At 35.7% G+C, this 20,515-nt stretch overlaps 2 protein-coding genes across 3 annotated transcripts in view; one reads left to right on the plus strand and one right to left on the minus strand.

The window, feature by feature from the left end:
- LOC140449818 (dynein axonemal heavy chain 1-like) overlaps positions 1 to 20,515 on the plus strand; it is a 1,063,244-nt gene that overhangs the window by 967,446 nt on the left and 75,283 nt on the right. The gene's annotated exons all lie outside the window — the stretch shown is intronic.
- The window catches only part of LOC140449824 (uncharacterized), a 36,186-nt gene that overhangs the window by 6,684 nt on the left and 8,987 nt on the right, over positions 1 to 20,515 (minus strand). Inside the window, exons 2-4 of the mRNA XM_072543182.1 lie at positions 20,153 to 20,287; positions 2,752 to 2,787; positions 800 to 914 (exon numbers count right to left, since the gene is read on the minus strand). Of these exons, the coding sequence (XP_072399283.1) occupies positions 800 to 914; positions 2,752 to 2,787; positions 20,153 to 20,287 (286 nt within the window). The remainder of the gene's footprint in view (positions 1 to 799; positions 915 to 2,751; positions 2,788 to 20,152; positions 20,288 to 20,515) is intronic.

The raw sequence follows: 20,515 nt of genomic DNA on the forward strand, positions 1-20,515 counted from the left end.
ATAAATAGGTACTTGCCTACAAGGTAGAGCCCAAGTAAAGCATTCATTAAATATACACCCCACCAAACAACTATAGATTTTAAAAATAACTCATTCTTTTAAAATATTCTTCACAGTTGAAATTCGGAGATTTCTTACTTGGCGAAACTAAAATTCAAACAATTGCCTAGTGCGCCTTCTACAAAATACAAAGCAGACAGCTAAAAAATTAGCTGACAAGGGCATCTACCTTTCAACAAACTACAATTTGCATTCCACGATCTGCCGATCCACCACAACAAAAATTCTTCGTGAATTGGTTTCATGTTTTCACGACCTTGAGCAAATAAATAAAGCAAAAAGACGTTTCAGATTTAATTTCGATGCAGAGCTCCTGCTATCCGCTTAGACGTATTTCGACCTTATTAGGTCTCATCAGAGCGCCTTAAGCAGAAGCTCTGGATTGAAAATAAATCTCTCCCGTCATAATAGAATAATTGTAAAAGTAATTATATATAAATCTCAAACGTCTTCGTTATTCGATATAAATAAAATAAAAATAAGTAAAATATTAAACTTGAACATGCCACAAGAAAACGGTTTCAGAAACTCTTTAAATATAAACTTAATAAAAAACACAGAAAAAAACATCAAGACATTGGCATTGATATTACCGGGTTAGTGCCAGGTTTACTAGTCTAGTATCCAGAGCCTTCAAAGGTAGTGTATAGAGAAACGCCTCAAAAATGAGGTACCGAGATATAAAACCCTCGCCTTGGAGAATTTTTGCTAAATTTTCCTATTCTATGTCTATACTTACTGTATTGTCTAAAATGTTTAGCACACAATAAATAACCGATAAATTCGTCTTCCATAATTTTCTGGGGCATTAATAGATCCAACAGTGCCTTGTTCATAACCATATCAGTGTTAATCTGAAAAAATAACAATATATATATATATATATATATATATATATATATATATATATATATATATATATATATATATATATATATATATATAGGCTCACAGCTCATATAATAAATATTTATAATTATATAACATATTGACGGTATTAGATTTTTGTTTTGATACAGGGCAGCGACAGCCGCTTATACGTATTTCGACCTCTTTAGGTGTCCTCAGAGCGTATAGCCACTACTCACAGAGTAAGAAAGAAGGTCGAAATACGTATAAGCGGCTGTCGCTCCCTGTATCAAAACAAAAATCCAATACCGTCATTCTGTTTTGTTATTTACTTCGTTGGAAGTACGAGAAACTGAATTCACTACGAATTTTGACTAGGATGAACGGCTTGTGGAATGCAATTTTAGATTCCCTTGCCGAGTAATTTATCAAGCTGTTTGCTTTGCAAGTTTTAGAAAGCACAGTAGAAATCGTTTGATTTCTCTTTTTGTTTATAATTATATATTTAATATAATTATTATTTTTAATTCTAAACATATTTCGTTTATATTAATTTGCAATGTCAAAAATAAAATATTTTACTCTCGAGTAAAAATCACATTTTTCAAAACACTTTATATACAACTAATAAAAGTTAATATCTGATGGTAAATGGTATAGATCAGTATATATAACTATTTTTATGGGAAAATAAAACTGCTTCTACTATTTTCCTTACAATTTCATCATATTTACTCGAGTTTAAGCGAAGCGGAAAAAGTAAGTACACGTGAAGTTGTTAAACATTTATGTTTAAATGAACTACCACTGTAATAGTAGATTGTATAAAACATTTTATATAAGAATTTAAACTAACTTCTTCTTAAATAGTTAGTTATGTAAAATTTTAAATTCAGTGTAGTTAGCCACTTCAAATGCTCCATATTTGCTGCTAAAACTAAAATTTCATTCTATGAGTTTTGAAGATGAGTCTCTAGCAATAAAAATTCCATAGTAACCTATCAATGGAAGGGATAAAAATTACTCATCTCATGAGAATCATAAAAATCGCAAAAATCGCGCAACTGTATTTATTTAACAGCTTTACAGAAACAGATTTCATTTGAGACAAAATACAAAAATTGCATACGAAATCTGCACTCAAAAACGCTGGTCATTTCAAGTCTTTTTGAGGTCTCTTAAAAACACTTGTTTTTGAGAGAATGGTTCATTTTACAGAAAAAAATGCCAATAAAATTGTTTCTTCAAATGTGATATTATAAGATATTATAATTTACAATTATTCACTAAATAATATTTTACATTTCGTAATTGTTCTAATTGTAATTGTTTTTAATCAGAATCGGGGACACACGTAGTGTGTCCCCGACATGACAAAACTGACTTACTAATAGACCGATATCGTCATAGGCAAGGACAGTAATTATTATAAAAAGAGCAAACAATGAAATTAAGGAAGTGGATAACATAATGTGGAGATGGTAAGTCGGTATACTTGTATTAGCAGATGAAATTTTAGCAACGCGTAGCCAATATTAATATGTGAATTACAGTAAATCTCATTACAACATCAACTAAGTACTATTTACTTTAAAAATTTTTTTGCCATTTTACTGGGACCCTAAAATTGACATTCTGATTAAAATTAAGCTTGTTTGTATGATTCAGTTGTACTGTTCCTAACTATTGGAGTATAATTTTTTATCAAGTTTCCATTATAAATGTTCGTCTTCTAATGCAACATTGTATTACTATTACTATTAGTAAACAAACTATTAGATTATACTATGTTTGACTATTTTGTATAAAAAATAAAGGCTTTAATGAAGACTAAATACATACGGCTTTAGATTCCAACGCGATACAAGCAGCGTAGTTCTGAAACAAAAAAAAGTATAAACATTTTAGGTTAAAGTGTTAAAATATAATTCATTTAAAATTCCAACATAGGTGATTTTATTGCAAGACATACAAGATGGGGTTTAAGATTGATAACTTAAAAAAAATGTATAAAGAGAAAATTATAGAGAACTTAAAAAAAAGTTTGAAGACAATAATTTGACTCCAACTTCTACTGGAGAACCAACCTACTGGCCTACAGATAAAAATAAAATACCCGATATCATCGATTTTGCTGTCATAAAAGGAATTAGTAGACTTCGGCAAATATGCAAATAAAAATGTAGAAAATATGCGCATAAATATGCACGTGTTTACCCGAAAATATGCAAATATTTTACAAAATATGCATACAAATAAATAAAAAAATCGTAAAATAGTAACAATTTTATTTAAAAAAAAAAGTGTACATAACTAAATATTTCCTACTATTCATTAAGATTTACATTTATTTTAAGTAACTACATCATTTTTAAGTATGAATAAACTTATTTAGAATTATGGTAACAATAAATGACCAAGTGGTGTTCAAAATTTTCTAACAAAAACTTGTGGCTTCTGTCTGAGTACATATATTTATATATGGAAAAACTTCGTTCAACATCAACTGATGTAACGGGAGCATTTTTCAAACTAACCAAAACATTTGGTTCTAAATTAATTGTTTCCGAAATATTTCCAGCTAGAACACTGACTACTTCAGAAAGAATATGGTAACCTTTATTTTTTTCCATAGTAGCTTCAAATTTTTTTAAAATATCTTTTTCAATATTACCTCTAACGTTCCGACAACATGACGCAAATTCTTTTATTAATGCTGTACTTTCGAACAATGACAGTTTTGGTGATTCTAACTGAGTAATTGTTTTTTGAACAAAACTAAAATTTGATTTTATAAATGAAAGTTCTTGTTGAAGCAAGTTACTCTGAAAAGTTTGTTTAGAATCCAAAAGAGATTGGGAACTTTCATCTGTTAACGTATCAATTATGTTCTTTATTTTAACAAAATGATCTGCATAAAAATTATCTGCTTCTAACCATGTTCCCCATCGCGTTAACATAGGTTGTGGTGGAAGAGGAATGTTAGAATGAATCATTTCTTTATAAAGTTGAATTCTTATAGGAGATTTAAGAAATACTTTTTTGACACTGGATATCATGGTATTTACAAGAGGAAACTTTTTTCGTATTTCCTCTGCAACTCTGTTTAATCCATGCGCTACACAAGTAACATGTATTAAATCTGGGAAAAATATTTTTAAATTTTGTCCTGCTCTCACCATATAAGGAGCAGCATCCGATAAAATAAGCAGTAATTTATTAGAAGGAATAGTTGTCGGAAGAAAAAAAGTTGCTAATGTTTCTTGTATAAAACGCGAAATTGTTAAAGCATTTGTTTTCTCAAGTTACTGGCATGAAATAAGATGAGGTTTTGGTAAGGTATCTTCTTTAAGAACACCAATCAATAAATGAGCAATATACTTTCCTGAGGAATCAGTGGTTTCGTCTACAGATATGTAAAAATAATTATCTGCAATTTCTTCCTTAATATTAATTAACACCGACGAGTATAGCCCGTTCACATTATTTCTTCTTAGAGACCGATCACTTGGAATATTAAGTTTGCAATATTTTTTTAGAAACGAACTAAAATTTACATTTGCTAATTTTGAAAGCGGTATGTTTGCAGACACTAATGCGCGACACAAGTCTTCATTAAAAGTTTCTTGCTCATCTAATTTTTTTTAAGTAGATTGGAAACATTTAGCCATTGAAGTTTGATGTTTTCCTCCTATTTTTCCTTTTTTTGCAATGTGTGAAGCAGTTCTCACATGTTGGTCTATCTGAAATTTCTTCTCACATGCTATCTATAAACAAAAATAAAAACCTTTATTTTAACCCAACCTTTAAAATATAAAAATATACAAGGTGTTTTTGGTTAATCAAATAACTGGTTTGAAAAAAAAAACACTCGCTAAGTGTTTTAAATGCAGTATTAATCCACAAATTAGTTCTTGTTACTAACCATTAGTACATCATATAACTTATTTTAAAATTCAACAAAAGTTTTTTTTTGTTAATTCAATTACAATAAAAATAATTGTGTTTTAGAATAGCTGACTTCATAAAAAAAAGTAAAGGTGAAAAATTTTTCTAAATACACACCATTGTATTGTACCATGGACAATTTTTTCTCACTAAAGGAAGCTATTTTTCATTTAAAAACAACCTACGAGTACTAAATTTCAAGTAAATACGTTTATTGGTTTTAAAGTTATTGTTGTTATTAACTAAAAGAATTTAATTTTTTTTAATTTTAACACCCTGTATCTCGAAAAGTAAATAAGTTTGACCCCTCATTAACTATATCGTTTTGTTCAATTTTTCGAGAAGTATCTAGAGTCAAACGTTGTAAGTGTCATTTGGAAACACCCTGTATGTATGAAATACTAGATATTTAATAGAAAATATTAGATACTTACAATATTTTGCCACAGACTGAACAGTAGATTTTTCCCATATCCATAGACAGCTCTTTATAAGGTTTAATCCAAGTTGAAGCACTGGTTGTTTTAGACATTATAAAATCACAATCTTCCTTTTTGTTACGCACAACGAGTGTTTACGCTTTGAATATCAAAACAAAAATGATTTACAAATCTGAGCATCAAATTAGAAATGTTTAGGTACCTAATTCAATAAACTGGGAGATTTTGGAAAATCCCTAAATTAGGAACAAAACTATTAGCCGTTTACCTGCTGTTAAGATACAATAAATTGTAGATAGATTTGGGGATTAGATCATAAAATGCAAATGAGCGAACCCTTAGCGATTATCCAATAACTGAATGCCTCAGTGACCGAGACTTTCTAAGAATGTTGAGGGCTACTTAAATTGATCTTTTTTGAAATTGTAAATGTTTTGTACCATTAGAGATTACGTACTTAGATCATTTCTTGATTAAAATGACTACGAAATTTTATACAAGAATTGAAATAAATTGGTATGTTTAAAAATTTTCAAATACAGTATAAAAATCTGAACTTTTATGCACTTTATGCAAACTTTTATACAAATATGCCAAAATATGAAATATTTGCATAAAATATGCACAATATGCAAAATATGCAATATGCATATTTGCCGAAGTCTAGGAATTAGTAACAACTTTTTAGATATTAAACCTTCCTTTGACCTTTTATCGGACCATTGTCCCATATTTATTGATGTGATGAAACATATATATAATACAAATAAACCCACCTTTTCAAATCATAAAACAAATTGAAGTCTGTTTAGAGTTAATATTCAAAATGCAATTAATTTAAATATTCCTCTTAAGACAAATGAAAATATTGGGGAAGCATCCATCACCGTACATCAATCATTCAACAGGCAGCTTGGAGAGCAACTCCAGATCTAAATCAGAATAATGACTGTGCACCATATCCACATCATATAAAAACTTATCAACGAAAAGAGAAAACTATGAACAGTGGCAAACTTCCAGATCTTCTAAGGACAAAACTGAACTATTACTCGTTTGCTTAAAAGGGAACTACACAAATTCAAAAGTCTCACTGCCTAGATGATACAATTACTCTATTTGGAAACTTTTTAGGATAGAAAAATTCCAGAAAAGACATGATAGTTTTAACACATATAAAAAAATTAAAGAATTAACTTACAACAATAGAACAAAAAAACCGGGAATACTGAAGATGCAAATGGGAAACTTGTGTTGAATACTAACAACAAATTAAAGAGATGGACAGAATACATCAATGAACTGTTCAAAGACAATAGAACAGAACAGATGGAGATAGAAGTAAAAGAGGATATGGTTTTAAAGATATTAAAAGAGGAACTTAAAATGGCATTCAAAAATAGCAAAAATGATAAAGCAGTAGGTCCAGACCAAATCCCTATAGAAACCTTAAAATGCATAAATGATGAAACCTTAGACATTATAGTAGACTTATTTAACTCAGTATACAAAACAGGACACATACCGAAACAATGGTTACTCTCCACCTTTTGTGCTATCCCTAAAAATACAAACGCTAAATATTGCAGTGAATACAGAATAATATCACTAATAAGTCACATTCTCAAATTATTCCTGAAAATAATACATGGTCGTATAAATAAAAAACTAGAAGAAAGAATAGATGATAGTAAGTTTGGGTTAAGAAACGAACTAGGAACCAGAGAAGCGTTATTTGCTTTTAATGTGTTAGCTCAAAGTGTTGCCGAGAGAGGGCATTTGGGCCTGTAGGACCCATCGCCGGCTCTTCGGGCTTCTTCCTATCCCCGGAATTGGATCGGGTATTCACCATCTTTGGTTTGTCGCTGGTAGAAAGGTTAAATACTACCGCTGTTATAAATAACAGTTCCAGTGACAAATATCTGTTATAGGTAACGGTTCCAAGGAACAGTTACAAAGTAACAGAGCAAAAATGGAAAACAGATAGGTAAAAATGATCTAAGTATTCCTTGACTTACGGAAGGGATAACTTAGTAAACAATTAAATTAAATGGTATAAAAATATAATGCAAAGAAAAAAATGTTTCTAAGTGTTTCTTGACTTACGGAAGAAACAACTTAGGACAGAAATATAGATAAATGAAATATGTAAATGTGAGAGTAAAATATGGAAATATTTCTAAGTGTTTCTTGACTTACGGAAGAAACGACTTAGAGTGGAAAAATAGAAAATGAAAGAAACAAATGTATTAAGTATTTTCTTAACTTAAGAAAGATAATATCTTAGATAAAATATCGGAAATAATAATGCAACAATGATTATGAAAATATTTCTAAGAGTTCTTTGACTTACCGGAAAAGAACGGCTTAGACAAACAATTAAAATAACAAGTCAAATATTCAGAGAAATATTTCTAAGAGTTCTTTGACTTACCGGAAAGAACTACTTAGACAAAGTACAAATCAAAATATAAAATAGAAAAAGCAAGATAAATATTTCTAAGTGTTCTTAACTTACGGAAGAACAACTTAGACACAAAATACAAGAAAAATAAACAATCAAAATAACCAATTAAAATATCAAACAATCAGTATATGAACAAATATAGATCAAAGTAATATTCTAACCTGAAAAGGTCTGAATATACAATAATGCTAAAATAAAAATGGTATATAAGAAATCAGAAATAAAACAATAACTTAGTAGGAACAATAATAGCACCGACTAGGTCTACAGTAGAAGAGGCAAGCTCGACTAACCGATGAGAGAAAATCTACCTGCTTTTATGTAAAACAAATCCTTTGTTTTACGTAGCGAAAGTGGAATTTCCCTGCATCGAATCAATTAGAAATTTGGATTTGGCCAACCTTGGAATTCCCAAGTATTTTAACCGATATCCAAATTCCCTGATGCGTCGAGGACATCCCCCCTCCTCTGAAAGACCTAACGGTGCTAAAAAAATTTATTAATAAAAAAAAATCAAACAATACAATAATACAAAAAGTCCTTAACCTAAAAAAAAGAAATATAATACAAAGAAATACAAAGAAATACAATTCAAACTTACGCTAGCGACTAAGATATGTTACACTTAACTATTATAATATCCAGATGGCCCAGGTGGTCCCGGTGGTCCAGGTGGTCCAGGTGTTTCAGCCAGGCTACTTAATTCACCCGGCTGGGGCCTTACGACGTTTCAGAACACGTAGAGTTACTCGATTCACCCTGGTGTCTGTAACGTTTCGTAACAGGGCCCCGTTATCCTCAGCTGTTCTGGCAGGGCTACTTAATTCACCCTGAGGAAGGTCTTACGACGTCGTGAAGATATAAGGTTACTCAGTTCACCTTGATATCTACACGTGTCGTAATAAACCTTAATCCTGCTCTGGAGGTTCGTCCCTAGGTGGAGGAGCAGCGCGGATGTCATCTACATGGATGGTCCTATTCACGTCCCGGTCGCGGTGTATCTCATAGGTATGATCGCCTAGCACCTTCAGGATCGTGTGTGGTCCCGTCCATGTCGGTCCGAAGTTCCCTCGGACGTGGTTCCTCACCATGACCTGCTCTCCTTCAATGAACCTCCTGGCGGGTGGAGCGTTAGGGTTGTCAGGAAACATGTTCCTCGCATATACAGTGGCCTTTTGAACCGCTCTGGCAACCCTTTCGTCTCGTCTGGCTGCGGTGTTTGCCAGACGATGCTCACGCTGTGTTTCTTCTGCGCGCCGTGGCAGATAGCCTAGCAGAAGTTCAGCGGGTGTTTCCTGGGTGGCCTCGTTCCTCCGTGTCCTTAGGCTGAACATGATGTCAGCCAGGTAGGATTCCCATTTCGGATCATTTGCAGTTTTGCATCGGGCGCGGAGTCCCTTTTTGAGCTCCTGAGCTCGGCGTTCAACCGGGTTGGCCCTCTGGTGGAAGATAGGGCTAAATTCGGCTTTGATGTTGTGCCGTCTCAAGAATCTCTCCCATGCATCTGTCCGAAATTGGGCTGCGTTGTCCGTGATGAGGGTGGTAGGTATCCCCCAGCGGCCGCAGATTTCCTCCTGGAGGAACTGGATGATGTCCCGGCTTTTTGTAGATTGGACGCATCGATATTCCACCCAGTTGCTCAAGCAATCTGTCGCCAAGAGGATGTAGCGGTTGCGTGTTCCTCTGGCTGGTGGATATGGTCCCAAAATGTCGAAGGACACTCTCTCCCAGGGGTTGGCGGGTTCCCTGGGCATCACAGGAGCTGCTGGTTGTCGTGGAGCAGCTTTGGTCCTCAAGCAGGTCAGGCAGGACTTGACGTAGGCGCGAACATCCTTTGATAATGTGGGCCAGTAATAGATATTTTTAATGGCCCGGATGGTCTCGTCTTGTCCTGGGTGGTTGGCCTCCTCTGAGTCGTGATAGACTTTCATCACGTCCTTCCGGAGGGATGGGGGTACTATCAGCGTCCTGTGGTCTGGTCCAGCGTTGTAGTAAGCGGCGTTATCGACTAGTGTGAATTCACGGAGAAGGTTTTCTTCGACTTCGTTCCGTGGTCCACGTCCGGAGATCTCTAGGTAGCGTCTCCGAAACCGCTGCATACCGTGGTGTGTCTGGTGGCTTCTCCGGATTTTATCCTGGAGTGGTAGGTCAACCAGATCATCTAGGATCGGGTTGATGTCTTCATCCTCGTCGACGTCCTCCATCATACATAGTAGAGGAAAGGACTCGTCTTCCTCCACGTCCATTGTAGGCCAGCTAAGTCGCACCACTTCCTCGTCTTGGTCAGCTTCTTCTTCTCTCTCCGTGGTTGGGTTCCTGGACAAGTGGTCAGGGAGTTCGTTCTCCTTCCCTGGGATATGTATCACGGTGAAGTTGAACTCCTGAAGTAGCAAGGCCCATCGGGATAGTTTGGCCTTGTCTTCCTTGAACCGATGGAGCCACAGGAGAGCCTGACTGTCGGTGTACAGCGTGAAGTGCTGATCCTGGAGGAAGTGCTTGTACCTCTTGAGTGCCCAAACTAATGCGAGGCACTCTTTCTCGTTAATATGGTAACGGGTTTCTGCTGGTTTTAACTTCGTGGAGGCATATGCGATGACTCTCTTGTTTTCTTGGGTTCCTTGGAACAGGACTGCGCCCATGCCGACATCGGAGGCATCCGTCTGGAGGCAGAAGGGTTTGGACGCGTCTGGTCGGTGGAGTAGGAGATCTCCCTCGATTTCGATCTTGAGACGTTGGAAGGCGGATTCTGCGGCGTCGTTCCAGTGCATCCGTCTCTTATTACCCTTGGTGAGGTCCGTCAAGGGTGTTATGATGTCCGAAAATCGAGGGATGAAATCCCTTAACCAGTTGGCTGTCCCGATGAAGCTTCGCAGTTGCTTCATCGTCCGTGGAGTGTCGAAGCCTTTGATTTTCTCCACATGCTTCTCCAGAGGTTGGGTGTTGGCAGAGGTGATTTTGTGTCCTAGGTACTCCAGTTCGTCTGCTGCGAATTTACACTTTTTTAGGGATGCCCATAGTCCGTGTGTCCGAAGTCTCTCTAGAACCAGGCGGAGGTGGTTCTGGTGTTGGGTCCAGTCTTCTGAATAGATGATAATATCATCCATGTATACCTTGATGAAAACATCGATGTATCCTGCGAAGACTGAAGTCACGAGCTTCTGGAACACAGCTGGTCCGTTCTTGAGGCCGAAGGGCATCACTGTAAATTCGTATGAGGACCCGTCAGGCAGGCTGAACGCTGTCTTCGGGCTGGAGTCCTTGTGCAGTGGGACTTGCCAAAATCCACTCTTCAGATCTAAGGTGGTGAAGATCTGAGCCGTGCCAATCTCTTTGATGGAGTCGTGGATTGGTGGCATGCTGGAGGCTTCGTCGATGGTCACGTTGTTAAGCTTCCTATAGTCTACGCAGAAACGGGGGGTGCCATCCTTCTTGGTTACAATAACCACCGGGCTATTGTAAGGAGATTTGCTGGGGCGGATGACTCCTGCGGCTAGCATCTCTCTCACCTCCTTGGCCATTATCTGCTTCTTCTCCGTAGAATATTTATAGGGCTTAACGTTGATAGGCGTGGCGTCGGTCACTTCGATTTTCATTTCGGTGGCCTTGGTGGTCGGCTGACGTAGACGGTCGTCGAAAACGTCATCGTACTCTTGAATCAACTTTTCAACTTGTTGCAAAGCGAAGGATGGAGCTTGATGGGGTTCCAGCCGCTGCGTCCTGGATTGCCTTTTTGCTGGGTTCTTCCAGTAAATGGTGGTTCTGCAGGTGGTACCGACGTGTAGACATTTACGTGGTATGTCTACATTGGCCTCTTCCTGTTCCAACCAAGGCATCCCCAACACAACGTCGTGGTTCAAGTCCTCCATAACCACGCAGTTGACGGTTGAATCCAGAGTCTCGATGTTAATCTTGACTTCAGCAGTCCCTAGGGTGCGGGACGTGCTGCCCGTGCACGCCAGCTGAACCAATCCTGATCCTCGTTGCAGGTCCCGTATCTGGATCAATCTCTGGTGAATGAAGTTCCCAGATGCACCGGTGTCGACTAAGATCTTCACACGTTGTCCGTTGATCCTTCCATGGAGTTGGGGGAGGCCTGTCGTCGAGGGTCGTGTCTGAATCGGGTTCAGTTGGGGCACCATCTTCACAACAGGGTTTAGTTGGCGCCCCTGTTGGCGTTTCCCTGGTTCTGAGGTAGTGGAGGTGGTGGTTGGCTCATCGGTGGCATCCTGGACTGTCTGTTGGGGTTCCTCCATTCCTCGATCGCTTCAGGGTGGCGTGGTGTGTTGTTTTGACGTGGGGGACGGTAGTGCTGTCGCTGTCGGGATTGTTGCTGGGATTGATGTTGGGGTTTGTTAGCGACGGTGTTCCGGCGGGTATCAGCTTCCATTCCTTGGGCTATTGTTAGGAGGTCCTCCTCGGTCTTTGGAATGTTCACTCGTAGGCAGATCGCGATGTCGGGTCTCAGTTGGTTTACGATGGTGATACACCTCTGGTCCTCAGGGGTGTATGGTGCGAGACGTCTGAATAAGGCTGCTTTACCGTTGATAAAGTCCTCCGTGGGTTCATCCTTCCGTTGATGTTCTCCATGAAGTTTCGACGTGAGGGCTGAGAGCAAAGCGGGGTCGTTGTACTTCCTCAGGAGACGGTCTCGGAAGGTGTCGTACGGTAGGTCTGTGTGGGAAAACTTCTGGGCCCATTTCTTCGCGTCGCCGTGGAGTGAGTTGTCGATGAGGTAATCTATCCAATTGTCCTCGTCCACGTCGTATTTTGTCAAGAAGTTCTCGGCTTTGGTTAGAAAGCTGAGAGGGTTTTCAGTGTCCCGGCCTGAGAACTGAGGGGGCTTCATATATGAAATCCTGGGCTTCGGTGGCTCAGGATGAGGCATCTGGGGTGTGGTGCCTTGAGTGGTCGATAGGGCCGTCATCGCTTGCATAAGGGCAGAGATGAAGTCAGCTGTGGAAGGCTGGCTCGAAGACGGTCCTGGGGTCGTGGATTCGGTTTTAGTGGGTTGGGCGCCATGTTGCCGAGAGGGGGCATTTGGGCCTGTAGGACCCATCGCCGGCTCTTCGGGCTTCTTCCTATCCCCGGAATTGGATCGGGTATTCACCATCTTTGGTTTGTCGCTGGTAGAAAGGTTAAATACTACCGCTGTTATAAATAACAGTTCCAGTGACAAATATCTGTTATAGGTAACGGTTCCAAGGAACAGTTACAAAGTAACAGAGCAAAAATGGAAAACAGATAGGTAAAAATGATCTAAGTATTCCTTGACTTACGGAAGGGATAACTTAGTAAACAATTAAATTAAATGGTATAAAAATATAATGCAAAGAAAAAAATGTTTCTAAGTGTTTCTTGACTTACGGAAGAAACAACTTAGGACAGAAATATAGATAAATGAAATATGTAAATGTGAGAGTAAAATATGGAAATATTTCTAAGTGTTTCTTGACTTACGGAAGAAACGACTTAGAGTGGAAAAATAGAAAATGAAAGAAACAAATGTATTAAGTATTTTCTTAACTTAAGAAAGAAAATATCTTAGATAAAATATCGGAAATAATAATGCAACAATGATTATGAAAATATTTCTAAGAGTTCTTTGACTTACCGGAAAAGAACGGCTTAGACAAACAATTAAAATAACAAGTCAAATATTCAGAGAAATATTTCTAAGAGTTCTTTGACTTACCGGAAAGAACTACTTAGACAAAGTACAAATCAAAATATAAAATAGAAAAAGCAAGATAAATATTTCTAAGTGTTCTTAACTTACGGAAGAACAACTTAGACACAAAATACAAGAAAAATAAACAATCAAAATAACCAATTAAAATATCAAACAATCAGTATATGAACAAATATAGATCAAAGTAATATTCTAACCTGAAAAGGTCTGAATATACAATAATGCTAAAATAAAAATGGTATATAAGAAATCAGAAATAAAACAATAACTTAGTAGGAACAATAATAGCACCGACTAGGTCTACAGTAGAAGAGGCAAGCTCGACTAACCGATGAGAGAAAATCTACCTGCTTTTATGTAAAACAAACCCTTTGTTTTACGTAGCGAAAGTGGAATTTCCCTGCATCGAATCAATTAGAAATTTGGATTTGGCCAACCTTGGAATTCCCAAGTATTTTAACCGATATCCAAATTCCCTGATGCGTCGAGGACAAAAGATACATGGATATGAATGTTGATGTGCATGTTTGTTACGTTGATTTTGAAAAAGCATTTGACAAAGTAAGACATGAAAAATTAGTCCAAATTCTAAAGACAAAAAACATAGATCATAGGGACTTACGAATAATAACAAACCTCTACTGGAATCAAAGAGCACAAATCGTAATAGATAACGAACCCAGTCCAGAAATTGAAATCAAGAGAGGAGTTAGGCAGGGATGTATTATGTCCCCATTACTATTTAATGTATATAGTGAAGCCATTTTTGAAGAAGTATTACTATCTCAAAGTGAAGGAATAATAATTAACGGAAGATCTATTAACAACATGAGATATGCAGATGACACCGTAATTATGGCAAGCTCTGCTTCTTCTTAAAGTTCCATCTCCTATCGGAGGTTGGATATCATAACGGCTATGGTCACTTCGTTGGCTGCTACTTTTTAGTGAACTACAGTTAAACCATTCTCTAAGGATTCTCAGCCAGGAGATACGTCTTCTTCCTATGCTTCTTCTTCCTTGGATCCTTCCTTGCATAATAATTCTCAGCAGCTCATATTTTTCTCCTCTGGTTATGTGACCCAAATACTCTAGTTTTCTTCTTTTTATGCTGTTCATAATTTCTAACTCCTTATTTAGACGTCGTAGTACCTCAGCATTGGTAATCCTTTGAACACACTGAATTTTTAATATTCTTCTGTAACACCACATTTCGAACGCTTCTATTTTCTTATGTATTGTTTCTTCAATGTCCAAGCTTCCATTCCGTATAGTAAGGTAGAAAATATGTAGTATCTTAGAGCCCTCAATCTGAGATGCAACTGAAGGTCTCTGTTGGTAAGCATTGTCTTCATTTTCACAAATGCTTGCCTTGCAGTTTCATTTCGGACTTTGATTTCTCTGCTTTGGTCATTTTTGTCATCAACCCAAGTTTCCAGATATTTGTGTGTCTCTACTTTTTCTATTTGGGTTTGCTCTATCATTATTCTTTGATTTCCATGTTGCGTTTTTGAGACAATTGTAAATTTAGTTTTTCTCTTATTTATTTTTAGTCCGTATCTAATGCAATAATCGTTAATTCTATTTACCAATTCTTGTAGCGATTCCAGGGTGTCTGCCATTATAACGGTGTCATTAGCGAATCTTATGTTATTTACTATTCTTTCGTTTACAGAGATTCCATAAATGGAATAATAAAAAAACCAAATAAAATAAAAGAAGAATTTATAAAACAATATAAGAAAGCATCGGTTTGTGCGTCGCCGAACTCTGGGAAATAAATCAAACGTATCAAAAATGAAGGCCATGGAAATGGACTATTGGAGACAATGTTGCTGGCTCACTAGACTTGATAGGGTGAAGAATGCAGACATTGGGAGCGAAATGAAAATTGACCTAGATATAATAGACACTGTCCAAGCCAAAAGACTAAACTGGTAACCTGAAAAGAATACCTGAAAATAGATTGCCAAAAAAGATAGAAAAATCGACTTTGCCCATTAAAAGAAAACGAGGTAGGACGAGACGGTGTTGCCGACAAGATGTCGAAGATATAATGACCGCCAGAACTTTAAAAACTTAATATTATTTTCTGTCAAAGGCTGGAAATTAGGATTCAAGAAACGGCGCCAACTGTACAAGACTCGCCTATTATAATATTATACTAAATAAGTAATAAAAATTTAATTCGTATTTTATTAAATAAAATATTCTAAGTTGCTTATTAAATACCATTCCATCAATGACATAATTACTACTCTCTCATATCATGCACAAAAACAATAAAGGTCCAATTTCTCTTATTTTGTCACTTCAAAAAAAAATAACAACTTAGGAGTACACAAAGCATATAAACACATTTATATTCATTAATCTCTTCTATCTAGTTCGTATCGGAGACACAATTTCCGCATTTCGAGAAACAGGCACTGTCACAGGGGTTCACAGCTTTTATATAAAAGATAATTAGTTTAGTAAGCAAGAGCGCACGTTTCTATGACACCAATGATTATTAATGAAAACAGTGTTTAGAGCTTAAAATTATATACGAGGTATGGTCATAAATAATAATATTTGTGCTAATAGAGAAGGCCTATGTTAGAACCAGTGTCGTACAACAGACATATGTATGGCATGAAAGTATTTCAACTTGAAGGACCACACACTGGCGTGGAAAATAAGAATACAAACAGTTTAAACAATACGTAATTTAATAATTGAATCTTACTACAACTAAGTTAATATCTAGCCAAAGTTTTAGCGCAAGTTTTTTATTGAAACCGCTGATCACTGTCCACCAGACACTACACTAAACTCTAATTTCACTATTTGGGAGAGTGAGTCATCGTTTGAAGGCGTAGAAGTGCGGAAAGACGTATGAAAATCCAGTGGCGTACACTCACTTTTATTTCAACGTTAATTATATTATATTGTTTAAATATTATTGTTCAAAATAGGCCACAATATATTTATCTGCAGGTTTTTACTGAAGTTTCCATCTCTATATCCAAAGACCGTTTTCAAAGATATAAATTATAGTTATATTTATTTTATTTGTTTATTATTATATATTTATATATTCTTATATTATTTTCTTTTTTTTTTAACTTTAAAAACGGTCTCTGTACTAGAGATCGAAACGTCAGTAAAATAAACATGTAAATAGATGTATTGTGGCTTATTTCCAATATTTTCTCTAAAAATACGGAATGCCACAAGCAAAAAGCCACAGAAAAATAAATATTGCTATCATTTGTATATTTGAAACCGATCTCTTTATATAGAGATCGAAACGTCAGTAAATTAAACATTTCAATTAAATATATTGTTACTTATTCCCAACATTATTTCTAAATATACAGAACGGCAAGCAAAAAGCCATAGAAAAATAAATATTACTATCACTTGTATATTTGAAAACGATGTCTTTATATAGAGATCGAAAAATCAGTAAATAAAACCCATAAATAAATATTTTGTGGCTTATTCCATACAGTCTCCTAAAAATACAGAATGCCACAAACAAAAAGCTATAAAAAACAAGTAATTTTGCAGAAAGCTTACTGATGCCACCAGGCTGTCGCGGAAGTTACGCTAAAACGTCTTTTGACGTGACCCGTCCTTAAAGAGTTACACAATGAAATTTTTTTAAAACAAATTTTAAGACAGTTTCCACACCACCCGAGAGGTATGTCTTGTGGCGCGTCACTTTTTTTTTTAATGGGTGTTCGCCAAGAGCCATATTGTCCCATTAAATAAAATAAACAAAACACTTAAACAGTATAAAACAAAACAAAATAAAATCCTATAAAATAAAATAAAATTCTATAAAAACAAAATAAAAATAATTTTGGATGTAACAAAACATTGTACTATTCTATTTAAGCACAAACACTATACACACTTACTATGTTCTTCTCGTTTTTTTTTTTTGTTTTTGGTTTTTTTATGCTGATGCCTACTAAACTATTAGAAAATATTATTCGCTGTCTAAATCTGAAGATGCAGTGCTGCTATCGCTGTCATTATCTTCACCTAGTGTAATTATAATTGGCTCTAGTAAAACTTTGACATGAGTGTCAAGTTCCCACATACGATATTCTTCTTTAATTATGTGCCCTATACATTTAGCCCATTTCTCTGGAGTTACATGGAGGATTGCTTGAATCAAAAGTTCCTTAACTTCGTTTAATTTGAGCGTTTTGTTATTGCGTGCTACTTCTCCTTTCACTTGCGCCTAGATAAGTTCAATGGGATTAATTTCGCAATGATAAGGTGGTAGACGTAGAACTTTGACACCATAATCTTTTGCAGTTTCATCCCCAACATATTTAAGATATTCACTTTTCCTTAACCGTGCAATGTCAAGTAGTTGAATTTTGAGCATTGATTCTTCGTATGCAATCCCCTTTTCTGTAAGCCATTCTTGAATTCTCCCTTTCAGCCATGCCGTCGTCGGTAATTGTTCTAGTCTGCGACTATGATATGGCGCATTGTCCATAACAACCACAGACCCAGATTCCAATTTTGGTAAGATTCTCTTAAACCAGCGCTCAAATACTTCGGAAGTCATTTCTTTATGATAATCACCTGTTGTTTTCGACTTAAATTGAAGCAAACCATCATCAAAGAACCCTGTATCACTTCTATATGGGTGATGATTAAATGCCGTCCCTTTCCTGATGGAGCTTTTAATCCTGTAGACCAGCCTTCTATAAATGCTTCGCGTTTACTTTTGACATTTAAATCTTGCCAAACTTTTCCAACTGTATGACCTTCGTTCCTCCAGGAAGGAGAAGACACTCGTGGCTCCAAAACTTGCGGCAATGGTTCGGATTGTCATCTGCTGAACTATTCAGATCTGCCGCAAACAAAGTCAGAATAGCCATGTTGATTGCCAACGTTCGGAATGGACAAGGCACATGAAGAAGAAGAAGATGACCTTCGTTAATTCAGGTTTCATCCAAATAATATATTTTGCATCCAGTGCTGCGAATTTTTCGTATTTCTTCTAAATATTTTCTTCTCCACAGAATAATTTCATTTTTTTCTAATAGCATACTTTTTCTGTTGCTTTTTACATATCGAAAGTTCATTACGAGCATGGTTCTGATTAAGACCCTATGAGATATCTTGGGATATCTCATAGGGTCGAAGAAAAGAGTCATCGTTTTTGAGCTCTTCAGAATTTTTTTCAGTGTTGGAATTTCACTCCGGAAATAAAATGAACGAATTTTTCGACGTATAATATTCCTTGTCTAGTCATCGAAAACAATGCTTTTCCTACCTCTAGTTTTACCTTTTCTTGCTTTTTATTTTCCGATGTATTTTTAAGTACACGATAAATACAGCTAACGGATACTTTTGTTAAACTGCTACAAATGTCGACCGCTTGGCTAACATTTAATGCCAATTTTTCTGCCGACAATTCCTTCATAAACGTTTCGTATCATTACCTTCTTTTCGGACGTTAACATTTTCCGTCTCTTTTGCGGCTTTTCATTTTTGGAATCAACATCAGAATTTTGCTGTCTTCTCTTGGAACAACTCGGTTTTTCGTCCATTGTATTTCAATAATCTGTATATATACTATATAGGTATACAATAATTTCAACAATTCTGTATAAGAATATAACTAGAAATTTACTATAAAACGACAAACTATAACCCTCTTATTATCAATAACACGTTTTATCAATACTACAATACAGTATTGTTAAAACAGTATTGACAACAATAAGTTTACAAACTTATCACATAAAATATACTCACAAAATACACTACCCATAGAAACGCTCATGTAAAAGAACCATTCCTCCGGCGAAAAATTAATAAAACTAGTTTTTTATGGCATGTCTGGGTCCGAATTGTAAAACGGAATTTCCTCGCTAATTCCAACATTGCCAAACGATTGAAAAATATTGTTTTAAAATATCGATTTTTATTTTATAAATTTAAATATGTAACGAAACGGAACATATAAATAAAATTTATTTAATTACAATTTTGTGCTTAATTTTTACTATTGAAAAAATCATGTTTTTTTGTATTTGTATGACAGTAAAAATCGCTGCGTGGAAGAATACAGGTTTTGTATGACCATAATTACTACTTGTGAACAAGAATTGGCTACACTGTACGACAACTTCTGGTCAAGTCTACTATAGAGAAGCACAAATAAATATACTACTTTATATATTCTGTAATTTCTTATGAGGAAACGCAAATTGCAATCGAGAAAACAGGCAGTTTTCGAGGGCCGCTGTGTACATTTACATTTGAGGATATTCGGCGTTTAAACTATAAAATCACTCTTCTGAATTGAGGGTTTCTACTATAGCTCTACTATTTTACAATAATTTTCGTTCGATTGTGCTAGTGGTAAGATGAAAGATCTGTTTAATGACTTAACTCACCACTATAATTATTAATCTTGAACTAAGACGCTTATGAAAAATGTTGAGAGAGATAGTTTTTTAACTATGGAGTTATCAAGTGAGTGTGTATTTTTTTAAGAGTAGCGTAAAAATGTCTTGAAAATGTTTTATGTCATTCGTTAACGTACAAAGGTTTGATATCTAAAGGGAGGCTTGACATAACGTAAAGTGATTTTTTAACAGTTTTGTAAAATAAAGGGAACAAAGTTATTTTATGTAGGAGATATATCAACAACCCTATTTTACTAACTAGTTTACTTACCTTAATAGCTTCGTTATCCGTATCGAAGTGTCCTTGTCTGACTCTATTGATGTCTTCATCGGTTACACCGGGAATGTAAAGTTTACAATTGTCATGCCATGTTTGAAAGTCAGTTCTCATTGGCTCATCGAAATCCTACATACAAATAGTATCAACTAACTGTGACAATGAAAAATATTATGGATATATGTACAGGTTGTCCCAAATTGGTATGTTTGACAAAGTATACCAATAACTAGAGGAGATAGAAAAAAAGTAGTAAAGATGTCATGCCTTTTTTTTTTCGATAAAGCAACGATTCTCTAATCAAATGATTAATCATTCCTTACATTAGAGAGATACAGGGCGATTATTGAAAAAGGT

The sequence above is a fragment of the Diabrotica undecimpunctata genome, chromosome 9 (genome assembly GCF_040954645.1).
Source record: "Diabrotica undecimpunctata isolate CICGRU chromosome 9, icDiaUnde3, whole genome shotgun sequence".
Classification (NCBI taxonomy): domain Eukaryota; kingdom Metazoa; phylum Arthropoda; class Insecta; order Coleoptera; family Chrysomelidae; genus Diabrotica; species Diabrotica undecimpunctata.